The sequence below is a fragment of the Molothrus aeneus genome, chromosome 19, assembly GCF_037042795.1.
Source record: "Molothrus aeneus isolate 106 chromosome 19, BPBGC_Maene_1.0, whole genome shotgun sequence".
In the NCBI taxonomy this organism is placed as follows: domain Eukaryota; kingdom Metazoa; phylum Chordata; class Aves; order Passeriformes; family Icteridae; genus Molothrus; species Molothrus aeneus.
Genome location: NC_089664.1, coordinates 6,096,200 through 6,120,447, shown reverse-complemented (window position 1 = coordinate 6,120,447; position 24,248 = coordinate 6,096,200). Strand labels below are relative to the sequence as shown.

The following is a 24,248-nucleotide window of genomic DNA, read 5'->3' as shown; positions in this document are numbered from 1 at the left end:
AGCGGGAAGGGAAGGGGCGTGGAGCGCGGCGCGAGTTTCTATTGGCCAGCGCTGACAGCTCCCTCCGCCGCCGCCGCCGCGCTTAAAGGGGCCCCGCCCACGCCCCCTCCCGCCGAGACGCTGTCGGGGCTCACGGACTATGTAAGAAGCTATAGCCCTTTTAAGAACCGCAGAGCGGGCGTCACCCGATGCTATAAAAGGCGGCGGCGCGGCGGGCGCGGTGACAGCGGGGGCGCGGCGCAGCCGGGGCGGCTTCGGGGCCGCCATGGAGTTCAACGTGAAGAAGCTGGCGTCGGACGCGGGGGTCTTCTTCTCCCGCGCCATGCAGGTGAGGCGGGGCGGGGCGGCACCGCCCGGAGGCCGTGGGGCGGGGGAGCCGCGGGTCTAGGCCCCGGAGGAGCCTGGGGGGCTTTGCTCGGGCCCGGGGGGCCTGGAGAGGGAGGTCGGAGCTGGATGGGTCCGTCTGTGTGAGCCGGAGCAGCGCCCGCAGGTGCATCCCCTTGGGAGCATCGCCCCGGCCGTGGCTCGGGGGTGCCGGGGAAGGTCCGGGGGAGAACCCCGGGGATGGCCCTCGGAATAGGGAGGGGATGAGGGGGCACAGTCGTGCCTGGCGTTATTGACCTTAAAGGAACAAACCTCTGTGGTCTGGCCTGCGGCTGCTTTGTCCGTGCCCAGACCCGCCGGGAAGGGGTGCGGGGATCTGGAGGAGCTGCCCAGGCGGGATGTGGAGTCTCCCACTCTGGAGACGTTCCAAAGCCACCTGGACGCGCTCCTGTGTCGCCTGCTCCACGTGACCCTGCCTTGGCAGGGGGCTCGGATGGGATGTTCTCCAGAGGTCCCTTCCAACCCCAATCACTATGGGATCCTGTGGGACGGTCCCTGTCCCAGGGGAAGGGTGCTGGAGATGCCAGCCCTGGGAAAACACTGGGACCATAGAGGGATGGGAAGGAGCTGCTGGGAGCCAGCAGGTCGGGCCTCACGGGGCTGCTGAGGCACCAGGACCACACGAGGAAATGGCAGGAGCTGAGTTGGGGGGTTAGGTTGGAATTAGGAAAAGGTTTTTTCCCTAGAGGGTGCTGGGGCACTGAACAGTCTCCCCAGGGAATGGTCACAGTCCCAGGGCCTGTAGTGCTCCAGGAGTGTTTGGACAACTCTCTCAGGCACAGCAGAGAATTCTTGTGGCTGTTTCTCTGCCGGGCCAGGAGTTGTACTTTGATGATCCCTGTGGGTTCTTCCAACTCAAAATATTCTGATATTCACAAACTTGAGATCAGGAGTTTCTGGGGATGAAGCAACCCCCTCGGAGCTGTGAAAAAATTTGGGTACACATGAGCAGCAGACATGCAGCAGGTGGTGAGATGGAGCTCCTGAGTGTATTCATTTCTTGGGCATAATGGGTGAAAAACTGCTCTTGTTTGGCCAGGAGAGGAAAGAGGCAGGTCAGAACTGGTTGGGATCCTGTCTGGAAGGTGAGGTCCAGCTGGTGGCTCTGGGACTGGGCTTCTTGCTCTGCCTATTGTGTGGGGGCTGGTAAACAAAGAGAGCAGAGCTGCCTCGTTCCAGACCTTCTGTGCAGTGGAGTAATTCTGGCTCTGTTGAGGACTGGTCTCCTGTAAGCAGCTATCACCTCCTGCAACCATGCCAGTGAGTCATATGTTATGAAAAAGGGAGATATTAACTACAGGTGCAAAATTAGGAGCAGATGGAAAACCTAAAGATGCCGTTCTCATGCAAATGACCTTGGATGCAGAAGAAATGCTGGAGAGAAATCTTATGTTTAGAAGCCTTATTGTAAGTCTCTGATAAGTGTTTTTTAGCTCCAAGGCGTAGGAAGGAGACAGGCCTGGGAACAGTGTCTGCACACAGTGATTCCAGAGCAAGGAGGCGTTCATAAATCGTGGCTGCTGCCTGCTACACCTACTCCACTGTCTCGTACATGAATATTCATATGCCTAATTACAGTAGTAATTTCTTGAAACCAAATGAGCACTGGCACTTATGGACAGCGAGCAGGTGTGTAAGGAGGGGGAACTGGAAGGAAGGAGATCTCTGAGGCTGAAAACCACCTCATGAGGGGTCACTGCTGGGGGAATTCAGCCTTTTTGGGTGCCCACGGAGCCCTGGTGTGGGTGAGCCCTGCCCCATCTCCCCCAGAGCCACCACTGACAGCCGAGCTCTGCTGTGGGCAGTAAGGGCTGGCTTTGTAGCCCTCTTTAGCACTGCAGATCTTCTAGGATGGGAATAAGCTGTCTAGAAAAAGCTGTTTTCTGTAGTGTTTGGAGATGCTTTCTCCAGCTCCAGGCATTTAACAAAGCGATGTTTTACTGGAACTGCAGCGACTGGGAGATAAATGGACTGGCCATTATGTGCTGTTCCACTCAGCCAGCATTTGCTCCTGCTGTCTGGCAGAGCAGTCTGACCAACACAGGAGCTTCACTTCAACTGGAATTAGGGCTCAGCCAGGGGGAAAGGAGACAGGGCATGGTCAGCACAACACCTCTGGGCTGGCTCAGGGCAGGAGCTGGTCTGAAATCTGTCAAATACAACCCAACATAGGAAGAATAATTTTGGACTAGGTTCCTCATGACAAAAACCAGTCAAAACAGCTCAAACCCACTGCTTCCTTAACCTGGCTCTTCCTTGTTTAGACTTCAGTCACAGGGCTCCTCCAGAAAAGCAGAGCAGACTGGAAAGTTGGGGTAGGAAAGCAGTGGACTGCTCTGCTACCCTGGGAGTGGGGAATGAGCTTCTAGGCTGGGGCACTGCAAGGGTACAGAGCTTGTGTAGGATTCAGCATTCAACTGAGGATGGCCTCTGTTGCCACTTGCACCAGTTGCAGCCTCAGATCTGCACTCTCTGAGGGGATGCAGCACCTGCAGACAAACTCCCAACAGCTCAGTCTTCATCTTCACTTGAAGAAGGGCCTCTGTCTTTGATCAGCTGCACCTTCCAGTTATCAAAAGTGGGTCTGATCCCAAACCTTGGCCAGTGGAAGCTGTGTGGCCACACATTGGATTTCTCTGTTCTAGATAGGCTGCAAGCCAGGCTCTTTCAGGGAGCTCTGGAAATTACTGTAGGGGTCTGTCTTTTGTCAGTTCTGATGTGAACAGGCTCTGGGTGAAAATGCCTGAGGGTGAATGCAGCTTTTGGGTGCTTATCCTGCCCTAATGTCATTACTGAAACAGCTAGAAGCTGACTTACTCATCTTGAAGCCCCTGCAGACAGACAGACTCCCCCAGCTCCCTGAACCCTGGTGATCAAATAGACTTTTATCATTAGCAGATAAAATAAACCCTCTGCTTGCCAACCTTATTAATGCTCACACTTTAAAAGCTGGGAGAGCAGAAGGTGACCCAAGGAAAGGACAAGGTCTTGGTGGGGACACAGCCAGGACAGCTGACCCAAGCTGCCCAAAGGGCTATTCCATCCCATAGGACATTGCTCAGCAGTAAAACCTGAGAGAGAGGAGGAGGTGGGACACGATTACAGAGCACATTTGTCTTTTGGAGTAACCTGGACATGGACTGAGGCCCAGCTTCCCAGACAGTGGTCACACATCACTTCAAATGGGAAGAAGACAAGAAAATCTTTTGGTTACCTTTGCTTCCACACACAACTTTTTCTTCATTAAACTGCCCTTATCTTGAACTATGAGGTTTTTCCATATTATTTTCAACTCCCCTGTTGTGCTGAGGATGGAAATGATGGAGAGGCTGGGTGGCACCTCACGTCCAGCCAAGGTCACCCACCACCGCAGTGTTTTTCCTCTGCTGAATGCCTGCTCATGAGTTAACCAAGCTGTCCCTGTTAATGGCTTCCTTCTGTCCTCTAGCACAGTTTCACTTGGCTCCCAGCCTGGCTTTCCTGCCTCCTGGTGACCAAATACTTGGAGCAGACTCTCTATCTGCTCCAGAGTTGCTGAAAATCAAGTCGTTTTCAGATGCTGAGTGGCTGTGGCTTCTTTCCTACTGCAACCCTGTGCAAAGAGGGAGCCAGATTTGCTGACTGACTGTGTTGTACTTTTGGTCACCAAAAGAGCAAATGTTACTGTGTTTTGGGCATTTTGAGCTATTTGGAGTCTTTGAAAAACTCAACAGTTTAAATCCACTGGCAGCTACAGGAGACTATTCCTGGTTTAAGTCTCCTGGCCACAGTTTGATCTTTGAAATTTAATAATACAGCATACAGGCCTGGGCTTTTATTATACTGGGATTTTATTCCCCTTTTAAGGAAATGAAGGTGCTGGTGCTTTCAGCATGGGCTATTTTAAAGCCTAACTGTGTCCTTTAGACAGGCCCAGCCTGTCTGATCTGTACCTGTAGTGCAGAGGGGCCCCTCCAGCCCAGCACCACTTGCTGACCCTCCTGACATCCCAGACTTGAGTCAGCCAACTCTTTTGGGGAAGGGGCTTTTCCCCAAGCTGTGAATGCTTAGGGCAGCTGCCCTAACTGCAGTCCAGCACATCCATGCTCCTGTTGGGCCTGTGGCCCAAGTGCTGCTTTCCTGCTGGGTCACCCTGTTTGCCCATCTGGGCCCTGATAAAGCATCTCTTGTTCCTGCTGGCCAGCCAAGCCTCCCAGAGGAAACTCAACCTTTGGCTGAATTATTGATGTCCTGGAATGCAGCACAGCTCTGCTCTTCCTGGAGAGTGAGAGTGGCACTGACAAAAGGCTGCCCTGCATTATTAAGCAGCTGCTCTGGGTCAGCTGCAGGGATGTTCCCTGCAGGGGAGCAGCCTCAGCACTGCCACCTGGCCCATGATCCCAGCATGCAGAGCTGGGAGTTGGTTCAGGGCTGTTGGCCCACTCCTCAGGTTCTAGAAAACAAATGGGAGTAGTTCTGCCACGGCAGGATGGAGGAGCTGGGGGTTCTTCTCAGCACTGCAATTGCCTGTGCTCTGCCAGCCCTGCCTCTCTCCCCAGGGATCTGTAACAGACCAAGCCTGTAAATCAACTTGATAAAACCCAGTATCACTCCCATTTTTGGCAATCTGTTGTAAAAGACAGCAGTGCTTCTAGTCTGGGAGCAGCAAGATATAAAATACTCAAAATCTGTCTTTTTACAGTCAGGAGGCTTGAGAGTATGATCAGTTCATTTCTCCTGCATCTCTTGGCGTCACAGTGAAATATTTTCAATCAAATTTCTGTATTATGAAAACAGATTCTCAAGAATAGAAATTCTTTACAGGGGAGTTCTGCCTGAAGTGCTTGAGTAGCCAAATTTCATAAACTGCTGTTCTTCTACCCTTCTTTTCACTGGGCAGCCAGGTAAGAAGGGACCAGCAGCAGCAGGTGGTCCTGCTCTCCTTGCACTTCATGGCACATCCCCACCACTGCTGTGGAGTCAGGTGGGTGCTCTGATAGGTCTAAAACATCACATTAGAGATCAAATTGAGCTGGATCAGGGACTCTGTGCACAGGGGAGAGGAGGAGGAGGAGGAGGTAGCACTGGGCAGGGACAGCAACCACCCAGGGCTGTGCCTGGGCTGGGGTCAGCACATCCAGCTCCTGGCCAGGGGTCAGGGAGGTGCTGAGGGAGTTAAGGGTCAGTGGAGTCACAGCCTCCTGTGCCTTGCACCCACTCCATGCCCTCCTTTCCAGCCCTGAAAGAAGCCTGAATAAGAGATTGTCTTCTGGCCTGACCCTTTGGAACCAGGGGCTGTGACTGAGATTCCTGCCCACTCTCCCCTTCTGGCACTGCCAGGCATCCCCAGGCTTGCTGTGATCCTGGTGCTGCCCTCAGCCTCGTTGCAAGACAAACAGCTTTAGTGCCTGATTTGAGATAAGAATTGAGTTTCTGATTTCTGGCAAATGCTGAGCTGTGACCCCTGCACTGGGTTACACAAAACAGCCACAGAGGACAGTGATGCCAAAGATGTCACTTGCTAATAGAGCAAAGGACCCCAGAGCTGGAGTGCTCAGGACAGTGGCAGTAGCACTCTGGAGATGCTGGAGTGATCTGGCACTGCAGCAATGCTGTAAGAAGCTGACTCAATTCAGCTGAAAAGAAATTGGGTTTAGGTTTGACAGCTCCAGGGCAGATGCTGGTGCAGGATAAGCCTAAACTGCAGGAAAAAGAGCTGGACTTGAAAGTGAGATGAGGTCTCAAAATGCTGTCTGGGAAAGGGGGGGTGAGAGAGACTTACCTTTGCATCAAAGAGTCTTGTTTAGGAAAGATCTTTAACAGATGACTCAAGAATTGGTGCCAGATACCTGGGAAGTCCCAGTTTGCTGCATGGCAGTGACTCAGCCCAGCCTGGCAGAGTCTGAAAACAGCCCTGGGCTCCCAGACAGAGGAAAGCAGCCTCAGCCACTGAGAGCCACGTGTGGCCCCCAAAGAAATCACAAACCAAGCAATGCAAGCACCCTCTCACACTGAATCTGCTTTTACCCCTGTCCAGCATTGGCCAGGGGACCATGGGGAGACCTGGGTAAAATTCCATGGCAGTAACCAGGGGCTGCTGGTGCAGAGACCAGAGGCAGGATCCCTGTCCCTGCAGCTGAGGCTCTGTCACCACCCACATCTGACAGAGCACTCCACTGCAGGGTGCCAAACAGGTCGCTGTGTAAACATAGCTGCAGGCCTTGTGTATCTCAGCCATCTGGTAACAGGACTCCAAGGGCTGTTTGCCCCTGCTCTGGGCTCTCCTTATCTCACTTGGTTCCCAGCATTGGGCTGGTGGGGAAGGAAGAGCTGGCCAGGAGGCCTTTCAGAAGGGCAGCAACCCCAGATCAAGACCCCATGGAAGGGACATCTCAGCCCACCTAAAGCTGAGCTCTGGAGTAGGGAAGCAGAGAGGGGAAGGTACCAGTGGTGGATGAGACAGGAGCTGCATTTCATCCCAGAGCTTTAGCCAGGCTGTAATCTTTGGCATCTGCCTGTGCCAGTATTGCACAGCGGCATGTCCTGGTGACTCAGCAATGGCACCAGAGACCAGTAACAAGGGTTAAGGGACAGCTGGAGCCTCTGTTGGACCCCAGATGGCACAGCTGTCCAAAGGGTCTTTTAGCATGATCCATCAAGGTGCTGGTTCTGTCAAGAGCAGGGAATTGTGCTTAAAAATACACTGAAATTGGCCAACTTCACTGAAAGGAGCAAGTGGGAAATGGGATGGGAGGAGAGGGAATGGTCTCTTCTCTCAGAAATCCCTCAAGGAAGCAGTGGAGGGTGTCCAGGCCATCTGAGGCTGCATCTGACAAACCTGGTCAGGTGCCACTGCCCAGTATGAAAACACTGGAGACTTTCACCACCTAATTCTCCCTACTGCTAATTTTAGACTTAAAAGGAGTTGCAGAGGGAAGGATTGTCCATTGCCAGTATGAATCTGAGTGCTGAGAAGAGTTGGACAGTGTTATATTTCAATTCCCTGCTTCAGAGTGTGTCCCAAAAGAAGAGTCACTTGCTGGAAGTGGTTTTATCTAAATCCTGAGTTTGAGTCTCCTGACCTCGGGTGGGAGTGGCATTCCTGACCCCTTGTGTCTGCAGGACACAGAGTTGGTCAGTAGGAGATGAAGGGATTTAGCACCTTCCCTCATGTGAAGGATGTGTTTTGCTCTCCTGCATGAAGCAGTGGAAGCCATGTGCATATTTAAATAGATCCCTCACAACTGGAGTATTTCTGTTCTAGACCTTATTAAAAGTTACTTATTCTGGAACACCTCTCAGACCTGGAGTCTATTTTTAGCCCAATGCTTGTTCTACTCTTGGGCAAAAAAATTGCCCTCTTCCCCTGAAAGATGCCTGGGAGAAAAGAATGATACCTTGAAGGGGTTTTAGCTCTATTCTAAGGTAAATACACGAGACAAAGGCAGCTTCACTGTCCCTTATTATCTCTCCAACACACTGTAAATCTGCTTTGGAAGAACAGACCTAATGACTGCCTTCTTCCTGCAGTTCACTGAAGAAAAGCTGGGCCAGGCTGAGAAGACTGAGCTTGATGCCCACTTTGAAAACCTCCTGGCCAGGGCAGACTGCACAAAGAACTGGACAGAGAAGATCTTGCGTCAGACTGAAGTTCTGCTACAGCCAAACCCCAGTAAGTCCAGCTTCTCCTAAGGCTTGAAGGACAAATGTCACTTGCAGCTCAGTGCTGAAAGACATGGCCTCTGGCAGGGTTTGTGGGGTTTGGGAGAAATGTGTCCTTGCAGGGCCTGTCCTTCTTCCCTGAGCAGCTGAGAGCACCTCAGAGCCTGGCAGTGGCCTGGGGCAGGGACACCTGCTCCTGGCACTGCTGCCTGCTGTCCAGTGCATCACTGAGGACTGCATGGGCTGGGCTATCATCATTCCCAGTTCAGGGACCCTCTTTCAGCCTCCCTGGTGTCCCCACTCCAGGTGCCAGAGTAGAAGAATTCCTGTATGAGAAGCTGGATCGGAAGGTGCCTTCCCGGGTCACCAATGGGGAGCTGCTGGCACAGTACATGACAGAGGCAGCCAATGACTTTGGGCCAGGGACACCTTATGGTAAGTCAGCCTGGCTAATGAAGAAGTCCTGGGAATCCATCCCTGTTTTGTATTCAGATGTTTGCAGCAGGCTCCTTCCTGGCCACACAGAGCATCTTCCTGCTCTTAAATCCTCACAGCACACAGCCTTCACTTCCAGCTGTCCTTGCCCCTGCCATGAGCTTTGTTCCTGCTCTCCAAATCAATAGTTGTTCAATAGTGAGTCCTGTTACAGCCAGAGCAGCTGTAACTGCATCTATAGCCAGCACTGCCTAATCAACTCATGTTTTCTGCTCTGGTGCTTTTTAATTTGCTGCTCTGTTCCTGTGCCTCTGTTTTACGAGGCAAAGAAGGATCAGTCTGTGCAAGCAGGTAGAGCAGTAAAATCCATCAGTGGCATGAGTGCCTCAGCAGGTAGATGAGATCAGAGCTGCCCTGGGAGCAGTGAAAAGATGCCTCAGGCCAGCAGCAGAGTGGGTAGGGCTGGAGCTGGGGCGGGCCAGGCACGGTCACCTTGCCCAGGCCAGGTACAGCTGTGCTGTGGAAGCTCTGGGTGAGCTGGCTGAAGCCAACACATGTAAATTGGTTTCTCTGGAGCTGAAGGTTCCTGTTGTTGCAGGAAAGACTTTGATAAAAGTTGGGGAGACTCAGAGGCGCTTGGGTGCAGCAGAAAGGGAATTCATCCGCTCTGCCTCCATCAGCTTCCTGACCCCACTGCGCAACTTCCTGGAGGGGGACTGGAGAACCATCTCTGTGAGTGTGCCACCAGGGCAGGGGAAGCTTGTCACAGCCCTGGAGACAAGGAGGGCAGGGGGAGAGGGAAACAGTGCCAAGAGAACCCCCTTTTCTTTCCCTATTGTAAAGGATGACTCCATAGCTCTCCCCTTAAAGAATGTAAGGATGAGGAAGTACCAACCCTAGATCTGCTCAGGTTCCCCCTCTGACAGGGAAGGGTTGCCTGCTTATGTTCATGAAAAAGTAACTCATTTCCCCACTCCTGCAGCTGGTGGGCACCACCCATCACAAGCTGCCCTGTTTCCAGGAGGTTATCCTGTATCCCTGGCAACCAGCCCCAAAACTCTTGCTAAGGAGATGAGCATAGCAACTGGTTCTTTCTCCCTGGCATGTTTTAATAAAGAAATAGATTTGATGCCTAGGTGATAGCACACCCCCTCCTCAACCCTGCTTCTAAGCAGTGTGCTCTGAGCCATCTCCTGTCCCTTCCAGAAAGAGAGGAGGATCCTGCAGAACCGGCGCCTGGACCTGGATGCCTGCAAAGCCAGGTTGAAGAAGGCCAAAGCTGCCGAGGCAAAAGCAGCGGTAACTCCTCCCCTCATTCCCCTCCCGGTCCTTCTGGCCCCAGGGCTTGGCTCACATGGTCAAAAATTGGGTTACCCTGCTGTGTCCTGTCTCTGGCAGGCAGGGGTGGGGGAATTCCTCATCTGGGGTGGAAGGGAGCTGGGAGCAGGAGCCATGTGCCTGTTTCTGAGATGTCCTCCCTTTGAGGAGCAAGCAATTCTGAGCTTCTGGAGTCTGGAAACTTGCACTTGACCCAGGCTCCTGCCTCCTGACTGGTCAGAGTTGCTGGATGAGTTGTGCTAGTAACTAAAAGGCTGCATCTTCTGAGGACTTGCTAATTTTCATAGGGGATGTTGAACCAAGCCAAGAGAGAGCTGAGCTGGGAGGTGCACAAGGGAAAGGCTGCTGGAGCTCTGCAGCAGTCCCAGCCTATCAGACTAGTTAGGATTCTGCCAGCTCCCAGGCAGGAGTGCTATAAGGGGTGGCCAGGGTCAGCCTGGCTACAAGGTCTGTCCCTGAGCCTCTCTGCTCCCTCTGTTCATGGTGCTCTAGTTACAGGCTTGTCTTGCTTTGGGGAATTCATCCCACTGGGCACTGATGGTTTCCCTGGAGGGCCTGGTTGGAGCTGGTTGTCATCCTGTAGAGCTCTGGCTGTTGGCACAAGGACCTGCCAAGTTCTGCTCTTGCCTTGGGGCCAGCAGCTCAACTGGCAAATGTGTGCAAGTCAGAATCAGCCTGTCCTTGTCAGTCAGACCCTGGGATGCTCTGGGATACCAGCCCTGCTATGAGCCTGTTTCTAACCATCTGCCAGCTGGGCCTCTGGCCTTCTCTCTCCCTGGGTAGCCAGTTCCCAGGTGTTTTCCCTTTCCTCCAGCTCCAGTTACATCCATGTCAGATGGGGAAGCTGTGCTAAGCTCAGCAGCCCTGACAGAGTGCTCAGACCTACACAGGACAGCTGTGAACAGAAGTAGTAGCTGCCCTTTTAAAAAAGCCTCATCTAATCAGTCAGGTCTCCCAGATCCTCTGAAAGTAATTTCAGGAATCCCCCATTCCCCTTCTGGAGGGGACAGTGCCCCCAGTCTCAGGGGAAATTGGTGGCCATTGCTTTATCTTTAAGCTCAGAGCAGGAATTCAGATACCTCCTGTGCTTCCTCCCTTTCCACCCTCTTCACCCTGTTTCCTACAGGAGGTGATCCCAAGGCCTCTCACCTACCCACACTCCTGGTTTAGGGGCTCCCCTGTAGCTGGAATAGAAAAACTTTGTTTCCCACTGGAACTTTTGGGGTGCCCCAGGCAGGTGCAGAGCCAATCCAGGCTTTCCAGGGTGTCCTCCCCAAGCCAAGCCTCAAAGGAGCAGAGTGGCTGAAACACTGAGCACAGCAGCAGAGCACATTCAGCTGCTGCTCTGGGGACCCATCTCTCACCCAGCTCAGCCTAAAGGTCCCTGGGCTCTGGGTGCCTCCCTGACTGCTGGGTGACAAGGTGGAAGCTCCCAGCAGTGGGGAGAGCTGCTCCCTCTGCTCTAAACACCTCACCTGGATCACAGCATTCCCTGTAACCTGCCTGGAGTCCTGTGTCACACCTCCCCATCCAAGCTGAAGTGTCCCAGCTCTCCCAGCTCACCTCTCTCTTGCTGCTCTTTCCCCTCTGTAGTGCAAATTCGTGTTCCCACAGCTTCTGTCTCCTGATGCCCCTGGAGCTGCTGCCCAGACCTGTGAGCTGCTGTGGAGCACCTGGGCTTGTGCATTTCCCACAGACTCTGTGCTTTGTCCTCCTGTTGATGCTGTTTTGTTTACTAACCTTTTTGTTTTGTTTCTTTGTGATTTGCTCAGTGTGAGGGAGATGTGAGTATTGACTGTGCTAACAGTGCTGTGATTTTTTTTTTCCTTTAACACCTCTCATTGTCTCTTTCCCATTTTTAAAAAGAAAATTCATATCTCCTTTGTCCCTTTGGGACTGGCCCTGGAGCATGTTCTGAGCGTGATCAGGGCTGTGGCTGCCTGGGGAAGGTGCTCCAGAAGGGGGGGAGTGTCAGAGACCTGCCTGCAGCCCCTCTGGAGCATCCCTTGGGTCCATCCACATTGCTGCAAGCAGTGCTCAAGAGAGGCAGGGGCTCCCCTGAAGACCCCCTGGGCTTGGGTGGCCAGTCCCTCTCTGGAAGGGCAGCCCAGAGACAATGACAGGATGATCTGGTTGTGCTGCTGTTCTGCCCCTTTTCCCCATTACCAGAGTGGAAAGGGGAGGGAGGTGGGTCCCTTTTGATCACTGCTTGCAAATACAACTTCTCCATGCACAGAAGTACAAGAGAAGCTTGCCTCCTTCATCCCATGTGCTGTGACTAGTTTTGGGACTCCCTGGAGACCAGGGAATGGGAGGAGAGGTTTCTTCAGTTGCTCTTGATCTTCAAAAACCAAAAACCATAAGCAGCTATTTCTCTGAACCATCCTTTCTCCCACAGGGAGGACTCCAGCCTACTTGCTATGCTGGCCTCAAACCTCACTGGTGCATTTTTCTCCCTATATTCAGGTTTAACTTGCAATAGGAATTGCTCCTCCTTATTCCTTCCTCCAGCCATCCCTAAAACTCCTAAATGGTATGAAAAAGAAATATGGTTGGGACTGCCTGACTGCTCTTCCACACACTGGTCACTCATTCCAGCTGGCTGCTTGGGCCCAGCAAAGTGGGTCAGTGTGTATAAGTGGATGTGGGTGAGTGCAGAGAGATTAACCTGGGAGAGGGAACGAGGGCCTGAGGGGATTAACAGCAGAGCTGGGATGCAGCAGGACTGTGGCAGCCCTGCACAGCAGCCTGTGTGCAGGAAGGGCTGGCCAGGAGGATTCCTGGTGTCGTTGGTTTGTCTCTTTAGGTAGTGCTGCCATCCCAGGAGGAGGCCTGGTCTCACCTGAATAAAAGCACCACGTTCTGTGGTGGGTAGTGAGCCCAGAACTGGGGGGGATGGACTGGATCCATTGCACTTCCAGGGGGGAAATCTCCAGAGTGCTCAAGTCTTGGTGCCCCAGAGCAGTAGTTTAGCTCTGGAGAAGGTGGTTTGGTTTGGAGGTTTCCTGACCTCTGGGATGAAAACTCCTGCACTGCCTTTGGCTAGACCTGGCTTGGCTAAGCCGTGTGCCTTCCTGGAAACTGCAGATCTGGCTCTGTTAGGAGGAAATGTGGCTTGGAGAGAGTGAGAGCAGTAGAAGGCGCTGTGGGAGGGATGCTCCAGTGTTGGCAAACATTCCTACTTTACGGGCAAGGCCCTGTACAGTGACTGTGGGCAGGAAACAAGGGCAAGGGAGGTCCTGCCCACAGGACTGAGTTAATGCAACAAGAGCAACCTGCTGGCTGCAAGGGAATGGGAATGCCTTTGGGATGGTGCTGTATGAGCTGACAGCTGTAAGTACAGAGTTCCCAGCAGCAGGAGTGTCTGCTGTTCAAGCACCAGGTGTGGCTGCACAAGCCAGTCCACCTCCCCTGCCCAGGCCTGGCCTCCACACCCCACTGCTGGGATGTCAGGAGACCTCCTCTCATCAGAGTCTGAGCAAAACTCCCAGCACAGGCAGGAAAAAGCCACTGGTCTCTTGTTCCAGCCATCACCCAGTGACTGCTGTTGGCTCCTCTGGTGCCTTGTACATGACCCTCTATTCCCCCCCAGGCTGTGCCTGACTTTCAGGAAACCAGACCTCGTAATTACGTGCTCTCCGCCAGCGCATCAGCGGTAAGCTCACCCCCTCCTGGGTACTGCTCCTCCTGGATCCTGCCTCTCCAGCCTCTTCCTGCCCCTCTCTCCACCTAACTTAGGCCTAGTGCTCTGCTGTTTTCAACATTTTAATGTGACATGGGCTGCCCAGGCTCTGACAGCCTCCAGGATTCACATCACCCCTCTGGGGGTGCCTGCTCGGGGTCTGGCCCTTTGCAGCTGGGATTGCTTTCCAAACCAGCTTCCCTGCCAGCCCTCCTCCACGTTTCTAGTGGGGATCTTCTGATGGCTTTTTGTTGCTAGAGGAGCAATTGAGAGGAGCAACCCCCAAGAGTGGCCTTTCTGGATGGTTCCAGCTGTACAGTGGCAGTATCACACACGTGACTGCCTCATGAGTACTGTGGTGTCAGAGGCTTTGAAGCTGGTCAAGAGAACCAAAGGTGGAGGAATCTCTTTGCCACCAGTGTCAATAACAGTGCAGGTTTGTCTGTTCTGCAAACAGAGGTAATTTTTTACAGTTTCATTGTGTTGGCAGCTGTTCCACAGCCAGATGTGCCCGGGGTGGGTGAACAGCCCCCCTGTGTCTCCACTCTGTTGCACTGAGTGGATGTTGGCCAAGCAATTGACTTCCCATGCTGTGTTCATGGCTCCCCATTGCACAATGTCACATTTCTCGTTAAAATGTTGAAAACTGATCATCTTGCTTCCTAACCAGCATTCAGAACAACACTGATGCCTGCTAATAGAATAAGCTGGGAGTGGGATCTGTTGATATGAAAAAGGACAGGCCAGCCTTCTCAGAAACAAAAACCACAGCAGAAACAAGCTGGATTTGGTTAATGGGAAACCCATCCCATTTGGAGACAGAGGTGTGTCTGAGCTGACAGCATCAGTGTTAGTTCCTAGGGGGATCTGTCCTGACCTTCTTGGAGAGCAATGCTGGGATCAGAAACAGCTTTGCACAACACTAGAAAATGATTTTCATCAGTCCAGGCTCAGTGAGAGAGTCCTGCAGAAGAAGCTGATGCTGGTGGTGCTGCAGTTCTCCTGTCTCCTCGTGCAGCTCAGAGCCAGCCTGTGGCTCTGCCTCTTCCCTTGGGAAGTCTGTTCCAAGGGACTGCAGTGAAGCTCTGGGAGGCCCAGAGGAGAGAAGCTGGGCTTTCCCTGCCTCTGAACAGACCAGGGCTAAAGCACAGGTGAAGACAAGCATTTGTACAGTGTGCATTGGCATCCATGGAGTGCCCAGACACCCAGTTGGATACATCCAGCCCTCACCTGAAATTACCTTGATCTGCTTCTGCTCTATTGCAGAGCTGCTCTGGGGAGCAGGTGCCACATACAGGAACATAGCAGGAGAACAGATTCTGTGAGGTTTTTTAGGCAACAAGCGTCTACCCTGGGACATCTGTGCCTGGTTCAGTGCTCCCTCATCAGGCTCTGCTGGTGCTGGTGGCACTGGGCAGTGAGAGCAGGGCTCTGGGAGAGCAGCCAGCACTGACCCCATGGCTTTGATGATGGCACAGCAGGGCCTCCTACCAGGAGTGCCTGTGGGAAATGTGCTGGCCTGACCTGAGTCAGGCCTTGTGGCTTCCAAAACTTTCAGAGGCTGCAGTCAGTGGGTGAAGGGCCACCTGAAGTCCAGCTGCACTGGCAGGGGTGACATGAATTACAGTTTGCATCTCTAATTAGCAGAACACAGGCTGAGCCCAGGCTGCTCCCTGGCTCTGTCCAGGCAGGGCTGCTTGGCTGCAAGCTCTCAAATCCCAGCATTCATCCCAAAGGGTCAGGCACTGCAGCAAGGTAGGAGCTCTTCATCCTGTTGCTCTGCTTTTCTTCCAGGCCAGAGTCCTTGTGCTACTTCTTAGTGTGCACTGAGAGTGCAGAGCAGTGGCTGCTGCTCACCTGCTCCTTTCTGGAGGGAGGGGTTGGTTATGCCCAAGGGAACAGCTTTGTCTTACAGGTGAGCAAACAGGTCAGCTCTCTCCTGGACCACACATGCCCTCAGCTGGGCTCTGATTTGGATTCTAAATTTACTTTGTTGGTTTTTGGAGAGGTGGATAACATGGTGCTTTTATTTTTTTTTTTTCCCTTCCATGACAGGAGGGCTCAGATGGAATTAAATCCAAGAAAAAAAAGCACCTCCCTTGTTTTGTATGAGATGGAGGCTGAGGAGCCATTTCTCCTCTCTCCCACACTGACCTTTTGTTTTTGTGTAAGAAGGTGTACATGAGCTGTGCAAGCCTGAATATCCTTTTCTCTCAGACCCTGCCATGTGCTGTACTCCTAGGAATGACTCCAAGAAAAACACATTGAGTGCCTTAAAGAGGATTCCTCTGGCTTGAGCTGGGGTGGAGGAAGACAATAGCAGATCATGGCCCTTTCTGCCCTCTGAGCTGTCCAAAGAGGAGCCACAGAGAGTCTTAGCCCAGGGATAGATCTGGGCAAAGCTGGGCTGTCCCAGAACACCACAGGGTTGGATTTGGAGGTGGCACAGCAAAGGCAACAGAGGAGAAACAAATCTGGCTACAAATTCAGTGGGTGCTGCATGGATTAAATGGGGCTGCCATGGTTTAAACACTGTCCACAGTGTCTGAGTGGAAGGCCTGGGATCAGAGGGGAGCTTCCCCTTGCTCCTACAGTAAACCTGCTCCAAACCCTTGGGGATGTGCTGGCAAAGGCCTTGGGCCAGAGGAGCAGGTCAGGATCTGTTTCTCACCTTCCTGCAGGATGCTGCCACCACCTCCTTCCACAGTAGGAGCTCTTAGAAGGGGAAGGAACTTGTGTCCCCACACATGGCTGAAATTGGCCAGGCCTTACTCAAACCAATTTCTGATTTGCAATAACAAAACATCCCCATAAAAATCAAAGAAAACACCCACCTCAGCACCCACACCAGGACAATAATTCCAATCAAGTAAGAAGGGCTTCAGCCCCTGTGGCTGCTCCTTAAATTGGCTGCTGGAGTCTCTCTGCACCTGGGGCTCCCAGAGCCCACCTGGGGACAGCTGTGAGCAAAGCTCAGCTGGGAGAGCCTGGTCCAAGCAGAGCCTGCTCTCCCTCTGACACCCATGTCCATCACTGGTGCCTCCAGTGCAAATTCAGCTGTGTCTGATGAGGTGACACCTGCAGAGGTGACACTGAGCTCCACAGGGCTCATCCCCCTGGCCCTGCTGGTGTGGGTGCCGCAGGCTGCTGTGCTCCTGGATCCAGGGGGATTTCACATTGCCAGGACTGTTGGTTGCTGAGGAAAGGCCAAGCCAAGGACCTCTGGGAAGGATCAATGTGTTTTTCTGTTTTTCTGGCTCCTCTCTCCCTTTGCCATTGCTGTGTGTGATTTCTGTTCATGGTTCCGTGTCCTGAAGCCAGATCCCACAAGCAGCTGGAAGTCTCCAGTGTTCTGCTCCTCAGGTGTGCCCCTGTGGATGAGGAGAATAGGAAGGAGCTGTGTGATGTTTTGCCTGGCTCAGAGGCAGCATCCAGCCCCTGCTTCCTCCTTGCTGTGCTGTTGGCACTGCAGGCTGGGTGGGTTATCCCATTTCTCTGGACTGTGGGTAAGGAACATTTGCCTTTTTGTGGCCTGAGCTCAAAGAGCTCACTTGCCTCTCCACAATCCTAAAAAAGGGCTGTCCTCCAACAGCAGCCTCTGCAGCTACAGCACAGTGGGCCTGGCTGTGCAGAGGACTCTGCTGTTACTGCTTTTTTTCCTGCAGCCCATGGAATGCAGTGGCTGTAGCAGCCCTGGCAGGGACTTGCTGTCCCATTGTGAAACTGGACTCCAGGGTGCAGGAATGAGGGGAAGGGGCATGGATCTGGCAGCTGCTGCTGGGTGAAGGGCTGGCTTGTCCCTGGAGCTGGCCTGCTGTGTCCATGGAGGGTCCTTGCTGTTGGTGTCAGTGCCCAGTGCCTCACGACGTCTCCAACACTGATCTCCTCTCCTGTTGCTCTGTGGCCCCCACAGCTTTGGAGCGACGAGGTGGAAAAAGTAAGTACCCAGCTGGAATTGTGCTCAAACCTTCTGGGGGTGTTCAGAGGACAGGGGTGCTGTGGAACCCTGCCTGTTCCCTGGCAGGGAGGGTCAGGGGCCACTGCTGCTGTTGTGTGCCCCAGCCCTGATCCCTCTGGGTGGTTCAGTGCAATGGCAGCAGCTTGGGATGAGCCATGGGCCCCTGGGCTGTCCCTGGTGGGAGACACTTCCCTGGCATCCAGGTGTGTGCCTGTGTGTGGTGAAAGGAGGCTCAGAGCTGGCTCCACACAGAGCTGCAGCAAGGACAGAGCTCATCCCCAGCTGCTGCAGGGAGCAGCTTGGTCAGGGGGGGAGGTTTGAAGCCTCATGGAATTGATTCTCTCTGGATGAGCTGCACTTACCCTTCTGATCCATGGAGGCTCTGGAAGGGAAGTGTGACTTGTCCATGAGGGTGGATGGAGGGCTGAGACCAAGGTGAGCTCTGTGTGGAGCTCCAGCACAGCCTGGAGCTTCCAGAGACACCTGGGCTCCTGTTCTTTCCCACCTCAAACACCCCCAGCAGGCATTGCTGTGAAGCCTGAAGTGCAGGATGGCAGAGGTTCTGTGTGCTGTGCATGACAGCAGCTTGTTGCTGTTACTCCAAAGGCATCTGCAGAATGGACTGGCTGTTCCTGACCCAGCTCTTCCTCTTCTTTAAATCCTTCAGTCCCTCAACCAAACAAGCTGGCTACAGTCAGCTATGAGCATGCAAGGATCTGTTCTCTTTTTGGGTTATTCTGCTTGGAGAGACTGAAGTGTGTAAGTAAATGTTGGGGTTCTCCATGTCTTGGAGAAGCACAAGACTGGAAGAGGCCTCCCAGGTCACCATCCAGCTCTGGTTTTATAGGAAACTGCATCCTGCAACTGCTCAGAGCTGGCAGGGAGAGGCAGATCCCAGGCAGCACCAAATGGAGCTGAGTCTGCCTGGCACAAGTTTAAATAGCTCTGAATGCTGGAGTGTCAGCTCACTGGAGCAAGAATCACTTGGTGTTTTGAAGGCATTACACTGTTGTTTTCTGTTACATTCCCCCTTCTCCTTTAAATAATCCTCTTCATACAGAGGATGCAAGAAAATAGATCAGTTGAGTTGCAGCTTAAAATAGACAAATCTGATTATAAGACAGTCAAAGCATTTCTTTGTTGTAGCCTGGCTCTACACTGGTAATGCTGCTTCCAGAAGAGAGCTGTGCTGGCCCCAGCAGCACCTCCAGCTTGTCCTGCTGGGAATGCTGGGTCTCCTCTGGGGTCAGCAGTGATGTGGCCTCTGCTCTGAGACTGTCAGCCTGGCTGGACCAGCCCTCTGGGCTCGATTCCAGACATGTCAGTCCTGTGCCAGAATGATCAGGGCATTCCCAAAGCAGCAAAAGGAGCCCCTGTACCAAGGCAGCTCTGATGGCTGCACGTTCCTGGAGGAGGGGAAAGGATTCTCTTTCCAGTGAGCTGGAGCTGGGTGGGTGTCACTCTTCTGTGACCAGTCCCAGCACATGCCAAGAGGACACCAGCCCTGGTGTTAAGGAATGCTGCAGAGAACACTGGGGATGCTTGTCAACCCTTTGCATCAGCAGGAGGGGAGAGCCAGCACCAGAGCACTCGGCTGCTCCAGCACTTCTGGAGATCTCCTTGCCAGGATCCAGCTGGGTGTTCTGGTACTGCAGAATTGCCCCAGTGTCAGTGCTCTGTTTGGTGGGGGGAGAGATGGGTCTCCATGTGAGCCTGTCTCTGAATCCCCAAAGCTGCTGTGGAGCTGCCTGCTATTCACCAGTGTTTAATTCCTCCTAGCTCAGAATCAGTAACTAGCCCCAAAGGAGACCCTTGGGTAGAAGGTGGATTGGGATGTTCGTCTCCATTGCAGATTTAATTAGCAGCAGCAGTTTGGTAAATACTGCCTGGCCTCAGTCTTTGTTCTGTGGTGATAAAAACAAAACCACTGCACTTCCAGAGAGAAGCCCTAGGGAGGCTGTGACATTCCTATGCCTGCAGGTGCAGAAACAGGGGATTAAAGGGACCAGAGCTGGCATGGGACTGACTTCCCACAGAGCTCAGGATTAACAAAGCCTCCCCATCTTCATCTTCTAGTCTTGTGGGAGTAGGAGCTTCCTTGCTGGATGCATCAGTTTTGAGCTGCCATTCCATCACCTGCAGTGGTCCAGCGCAGGATTAAGAAGGAATCAGCCTGAAATGCAGCCAGAGGTCTCTGGGATCCCAACCCAGGGTCCCTTGTGCCTGCTGCTCAGTGTCACAGCTGGATCCTGCTGCCAGGGGGTGTGGAGGGGGGCTGCAGGGGCAGCTCAGGGCTCCTGCCCTGTGCTGCCTGAGCCCCTGTGCTGTTTGCAGGCGGAGCACGAGCTCAGGCTCACCCAGACCGAGTTCGACCGGCAGGCAGAGGTGACCCGGCTGCTGCTGGAGGGCATCAGCAGCACACACGTGAGTCCTCCTGGGCTGGCAGGGACACAGACTCTGGGCTCCTGGAGTCCTGCACGTGGAATAGAGGTGGGAGAGGGGGTAAACTGGGGGTACCTCAGGGGAGCAGTAGCTGCAGCAAGAGGGTTTCTGTGCCTGGCAGCCAAACTCAGCCAAGCTGATCTTCCTTTTCCCTGCAGGTGAATCATCTCCGCTGTCTCCACGAGTTTGTAGAGTCTCAGACCAACTACTATGCTCAGTGCTACCAGTTCATGCTGGATCTACAGAAGCAACTGGGCAGGTAAGACAAGAGATTGCTTTTACTTCTCTGAGAGTTATTGATCTCCTTACCCCCAGCTCAGGGCTCTTTCCCCCTCCCATATCATAATGTTGGGCAGAAATTATAAAGTGCCCTCACAGCTCTGACAGAGTTTCTGAGTTTACAGTGGTGATCAGTCCTGGTGGTGGTGCATTTGGAGCAGGCTTTGCCACTGGATTTTTACATTCCTCTCAAAGCATGATGGCCATGGGAGTTTGAACATTCTTCCTCTAAATTACTTAAATCACACAGGACTCAAATTCCTGTTGCCAAGCAATGAGCCTGAACATGCTCTGCTGCAGCAGTAACAAAGCCCAGATTCCATATTCAGTGCTGCTGGCTGCACATCCCGTGGGGTGGGCTGGGATCTTCTGTCTGGTCCTGTCACACCAGCACAGGCCTGACCCAGGAGGGGCTGTTGCCTCTACGTGCTCACTCACACTCCTGTTCTGTTCTTTTTCCATACCTGCAGCTCCAAAGGAGAAATGTAAGTATGATATTGGCCAGGATGAGCTCTGAGGGCTCTCCTCCCCTCAGTGACTCTGGGATCTCTGTGTGATCACTGCCAGGGCCACAGCTATACCCCCTTAGATAACTGAGCCTGAGCTCCATCACTGTGTCTCTCTAGAGAGCCTGCAAAGCCTGGGAGCCTCCAGCTGTGTTATCCAGCATCAGTGCCCATCCCTTTCCAGAAGAATTAGCAGGCAGAACAGGTAACACAGACTGTGTGAGAGCAGGGCAAGGACACAGCACAATGGACCCAGTCAATCAGAGGCCAGAGCAGCACCTGCCCAGCCCCCTCTGCAGTGCCACACATCAGTCTGGTACTCTGCAAGTGCTGAAACAGAGCACTGGAGTCACAATGGGCAGACAGATGTCACCTGCTGCAGCCTCAGCACCTGAGAACTGAGGCTGTTTCCCCACATGAAAGGCAGTGTGGGTGTGCCACAGCTCGCTCTGTAGGCTGCAGCTCTTGAGCATCATCTCTGCAGAGCAACTGCTGAAAGGAAGAGCTGATTGTGGATCCTCAGGCTGGAGCCTCTCTGAACTGGGCTCTTTTCTCCCCTGTAAGATTTTCAGGTACGTTTGTGGGCAATGCAGAATCCGCGTCTCCCGCAGCCGCCACCTCTCCTCCTGTTGCCGCTGCCACGCTCCCTGCTGTGCCTACAATCCCAGTGGTGCCCACAATTGTTGGGGTGCCCAACACCGTGGCAGAGGGTGTGCTGAACCCCAATGAAGTCAAACCTCCTGCCAGTGGGACACGCAGGGCCAGAGTCCTCTACGACTACGAAGCAGCCGACAGCACCGAGCTGGCACTTCTTGCAGATGAGGTTGGTGGCTTTCCTGAGTGTTGGATTTGGCTACACCTACCCAGCAGCCCATGGTGTGCCCAACAAGGACTTTGGTTCCTTTTCCTGCCCCTAAAACCTGCTTTATTAATAGTCTTTTCCTGGATAGCAGTATCTGCTGAGTTGCAGTGAGCTTGTGCTCATTTAGCCATTTACTATTTAACATCACCCTGCCCCTGTTAAAGCCCAACTGTACCAAAAATACTCAATATCCAATACTCCAATACTTAATATCTGCACTGTGACCCTCAAATACAGCTGCCTTATCCAGAGGCATGGGATAAGCTGTTGGCTGGAGGCCTGTTCTAATCATGGTGAGAAAAAAAGAAAAATCAGCAAGTTGGAAACTCTTCTGTTCTGTAGACTGAACTTCCATATTCAGAAGGGATGACATAGCAACATGTAAAAGTACCTTGAGTCACTTTGGAGAATGAAAAAGCAACAGGGACATCACTGGGCAGTTTTCCATAGATCTTGTGTTAAGCTGCAGATAGCTCCAGGGAAGGGGCACAGATGGCTGCTAAATAACTTCAGGAATTGTTGTTCTTTCAGTCCTCATCTGACTGAATTCTTGGCTCTGTCTGCAGAGTAAGGTCCTGTCTAATGTGCTGTCTTCTCTCCCCAGATGATCACTGTGTACAGCCTGCCAGGCATGGATCCAGACTGGCTCATAGGGGAAAGAGGGAACCAGAAAGGGAAAGTTCCTGTCACTTACTTGGAACTGTTAAGTTAAATGTTAAGGAAGAATGTACAAGCAGAATGCACCCCTCCTCTGGCACTTCCAATGCGGATTTCCTCATCCGAGACCATTGCTCTCTTCAGGGTCAACACTCCATTGCTCATACAGGAATTGGGGGAAGGAAGTGGGAACACTGTTCTGGTGAGGTTTTGGGAAAGGGCTGATGGCACCCAAGACTGAATTGGTTACCTACCACTGCAGCCTGCTTTGAGGTCAGTCCTGATGGCACAAGGTTCCTTGGTTCCATTTTCCCTTCCCTGCCCTAGTCCTGTTCCTCCCAGTGGCTTTCCTGGGGTGAGGGAGCTGTGTCCCTCAGCAGCTGCTCACCACTTACACTCCCTGTGGCAGGTGTGGGTTGGTGCCTCTCTGCCCCCCCTCTCTTCTCCAGCAGTAGAATTGCCCAAGTCCAACCATTGAGCATTCCAGCAGGGAGGTGTCCCACACCCCCCTCTGACCTGTCCTGGCACACAAGGCAAGGAGGCTGCAGTAAAAATTTTGGAGCCTGTTAAGCTCACACCCATCCTGCTCCCCTGGGAGAACAGCAGTGCACAGCTGGCCAGAGCCACAGTCACTGTCCTGGTGCTGGAGGCTCCCACCTGCCCCTGTCCCCTGAAGCTGGAAGATTTCTTTGTGAAGACCAACCTGCTACAGTAGGGCCTAACCCCAAACCTCTGTGCAAGGGACCATGCATCTTGCTTGCATTTCCTCTGGGAAATTGCTCTTGGACTGCAAAGTTTACAAGCCTTTTTACAAGCTTTGCTCCCTGTGGTATTGTCCAGGCTTTTCTTTCAGTGTGTCTGTCCAGGCATGTTTTAGCCTGACTTTATTTCCACCCTGAATCACTGATTTAATGAATGTTTCCCCTCCCGTGTCAGCAGTGAACAGACTTGGTGCATCCTAGTGCAGAAAGGGCCCGTCCCAGCTGCTGTGACCCCCAACAAGGAGCTGTTCTTGGCCACACACACTCCAGAACCCAGGCTTAGCTCAGGTGTGTGTGTGCCTGCTCACTCTGGAATGAACTCTTAGCTAGAGCTCACCTAAAGGACTTCCACTTGATGTGTCACAAGTTTTCCACTCAAGCTGGATGGAAGAGAAACTCACCTGCACCAAACTCTGTTCACACCCGTCCCCAGGTATGTCAGAACTAACTTTGCTTGTTTATTGATCTTTTGCACTTTCCCCAAAGGTTTTGTGACCATTCTAATGTAACAGGGCACTGAGCACCTGTGTTTGTGGGGCTCATGGGTTTCAGCACTTATTTGCCAATAAACAAAACTGCCTGACCCCCTGCCTCAGCATCTTCTGTGGGCTCAGGGCTGTCCTTGCTCCCCAGCCACAGGGCTGTGGGGACAAGCAGGGACACAAAGGAGCAGCTCAGGTGAAAGCAGAGCCCTCCTGCTACACCAGGCTTGGAAGTTGGGGCTAAAAGCAGAACAAAGCTGCTCATCCTTCCTGTCCCACCTAACACTCCCAACACTCTGTCAGAGCCTTGTGGTTCCTTTCCCAGCTGCCACATCTCAGTTGTACTACAGCTTCAGGGGTGCTGAGAAACAACAGCTCCTCCTGCACTTGAAGCAAAAATAGAGCAGCAGGATGACTTCAGCTGCTGAGAGACCCAAGTGCTATTCTGGATCTAACAGACTTTTTGAGTTGTTATGGAAACTAGATCTGCTGCTAATCTAAAATCCTAAAGTCTTGTCCCTAACACCCAGCTTGGAAGGAACTCCTGGGAAAAGCAGCTGTTGAAATGCTCTGTAATGCAGCAGTAAAGCTTGGCTGTTCTAGTTAAAGAGAACAGGGAAATCAAATGATGTTGCTGTTCTAGTCTGTGCCTGAGGGACAGGAACAACTCAAGACTGAAATGCTGCTGCAGCTCTAAAACACACATAACCAATGGCACCCACTGCTTCTGCTGTCTGGCACCAAGGGCTCCTGCCAAGCACCACCAACTCACTCTGGTGCTTGAATAAACATCTAGAAGAATCCATTCTTGTTGAACACCA

General features: G+C 52.8%; 1 protein-coding gene across 6 annotated transcripts; it reads left to right on the top strand.

Annotated features, from left to right (window-relative positions):
* The first annotated feature begins 220 nt into the window (after positions 1-220).
* SH3GLB2 (SH3 domain containing GRB2 like, endophilin B2) lies at positions 221-23,528 on the top strand. Of its 6 annotated transcripts, XM_066562882.1 has the most exons (12): positions 221-328; positions 7,894-8,035; positions 8,332-8,460; positions 9,059-9,192; positions 9,667-9,759; positions 13,391-13,453; positions 17,394-17,417; positions 19,773-19,862; positions 20,039-20,139; positions 20,630-20,644; positions 21,230-21,488; positions 22,132-23,528. In XM_066562882.1, the coding sequence occupies exons 1-12, from the start codon at positions 266-268 to the stop codon at positions 22,237-22,239; spliced, it is 1,221 nt and encodes a 406-aa protein (XP_066418979.1). In that variant the 5' UTR covers positions 221-265; the 3' UTR covers positions 22,240-23,528. The 6 variants fall into 6 exon arrangements, with proteins under 6 accessions (XP_066418979.1, XP_066418982.1, XP_066418980.1 ...); XM_066562885.1 differs by lacking the exon at positions 13,391-13,453; XM_066562883.1 differs by lacking the exon at positions 20,630-20,644.
* Positions 23,529-24,248: the final 720 nt, after the last annotated feature.

What these genes read in the sequence shown, in the direction of transcription:
- SH3GLB2 (XM_066562882.1), top strand. Translation starts at nt 266, where the DNA reads ATGGAGTTCAACGTGAAGAAGCTGGCGTCGGACGCGGGGGTCTTCTTC. An exon ending in TCTTCTCCCGCGCCATGCAG is followed by an intron (nt 329 to 7,893) that starts GTGAGGCGGGGC and finishes TTCTTCCTGCAG; the next exon opens with TTCACTGAAGAAAAGCTGGG. An exon ending in AGGGCATCAGCAGCACACAC is followed by an intron (nt 19,863 to 20,038) that starts GTGAGTCCTCCT and finishes TTTTCCCTGCAG; the next exon opens with GTGAATCATCTCCGCTGTCT.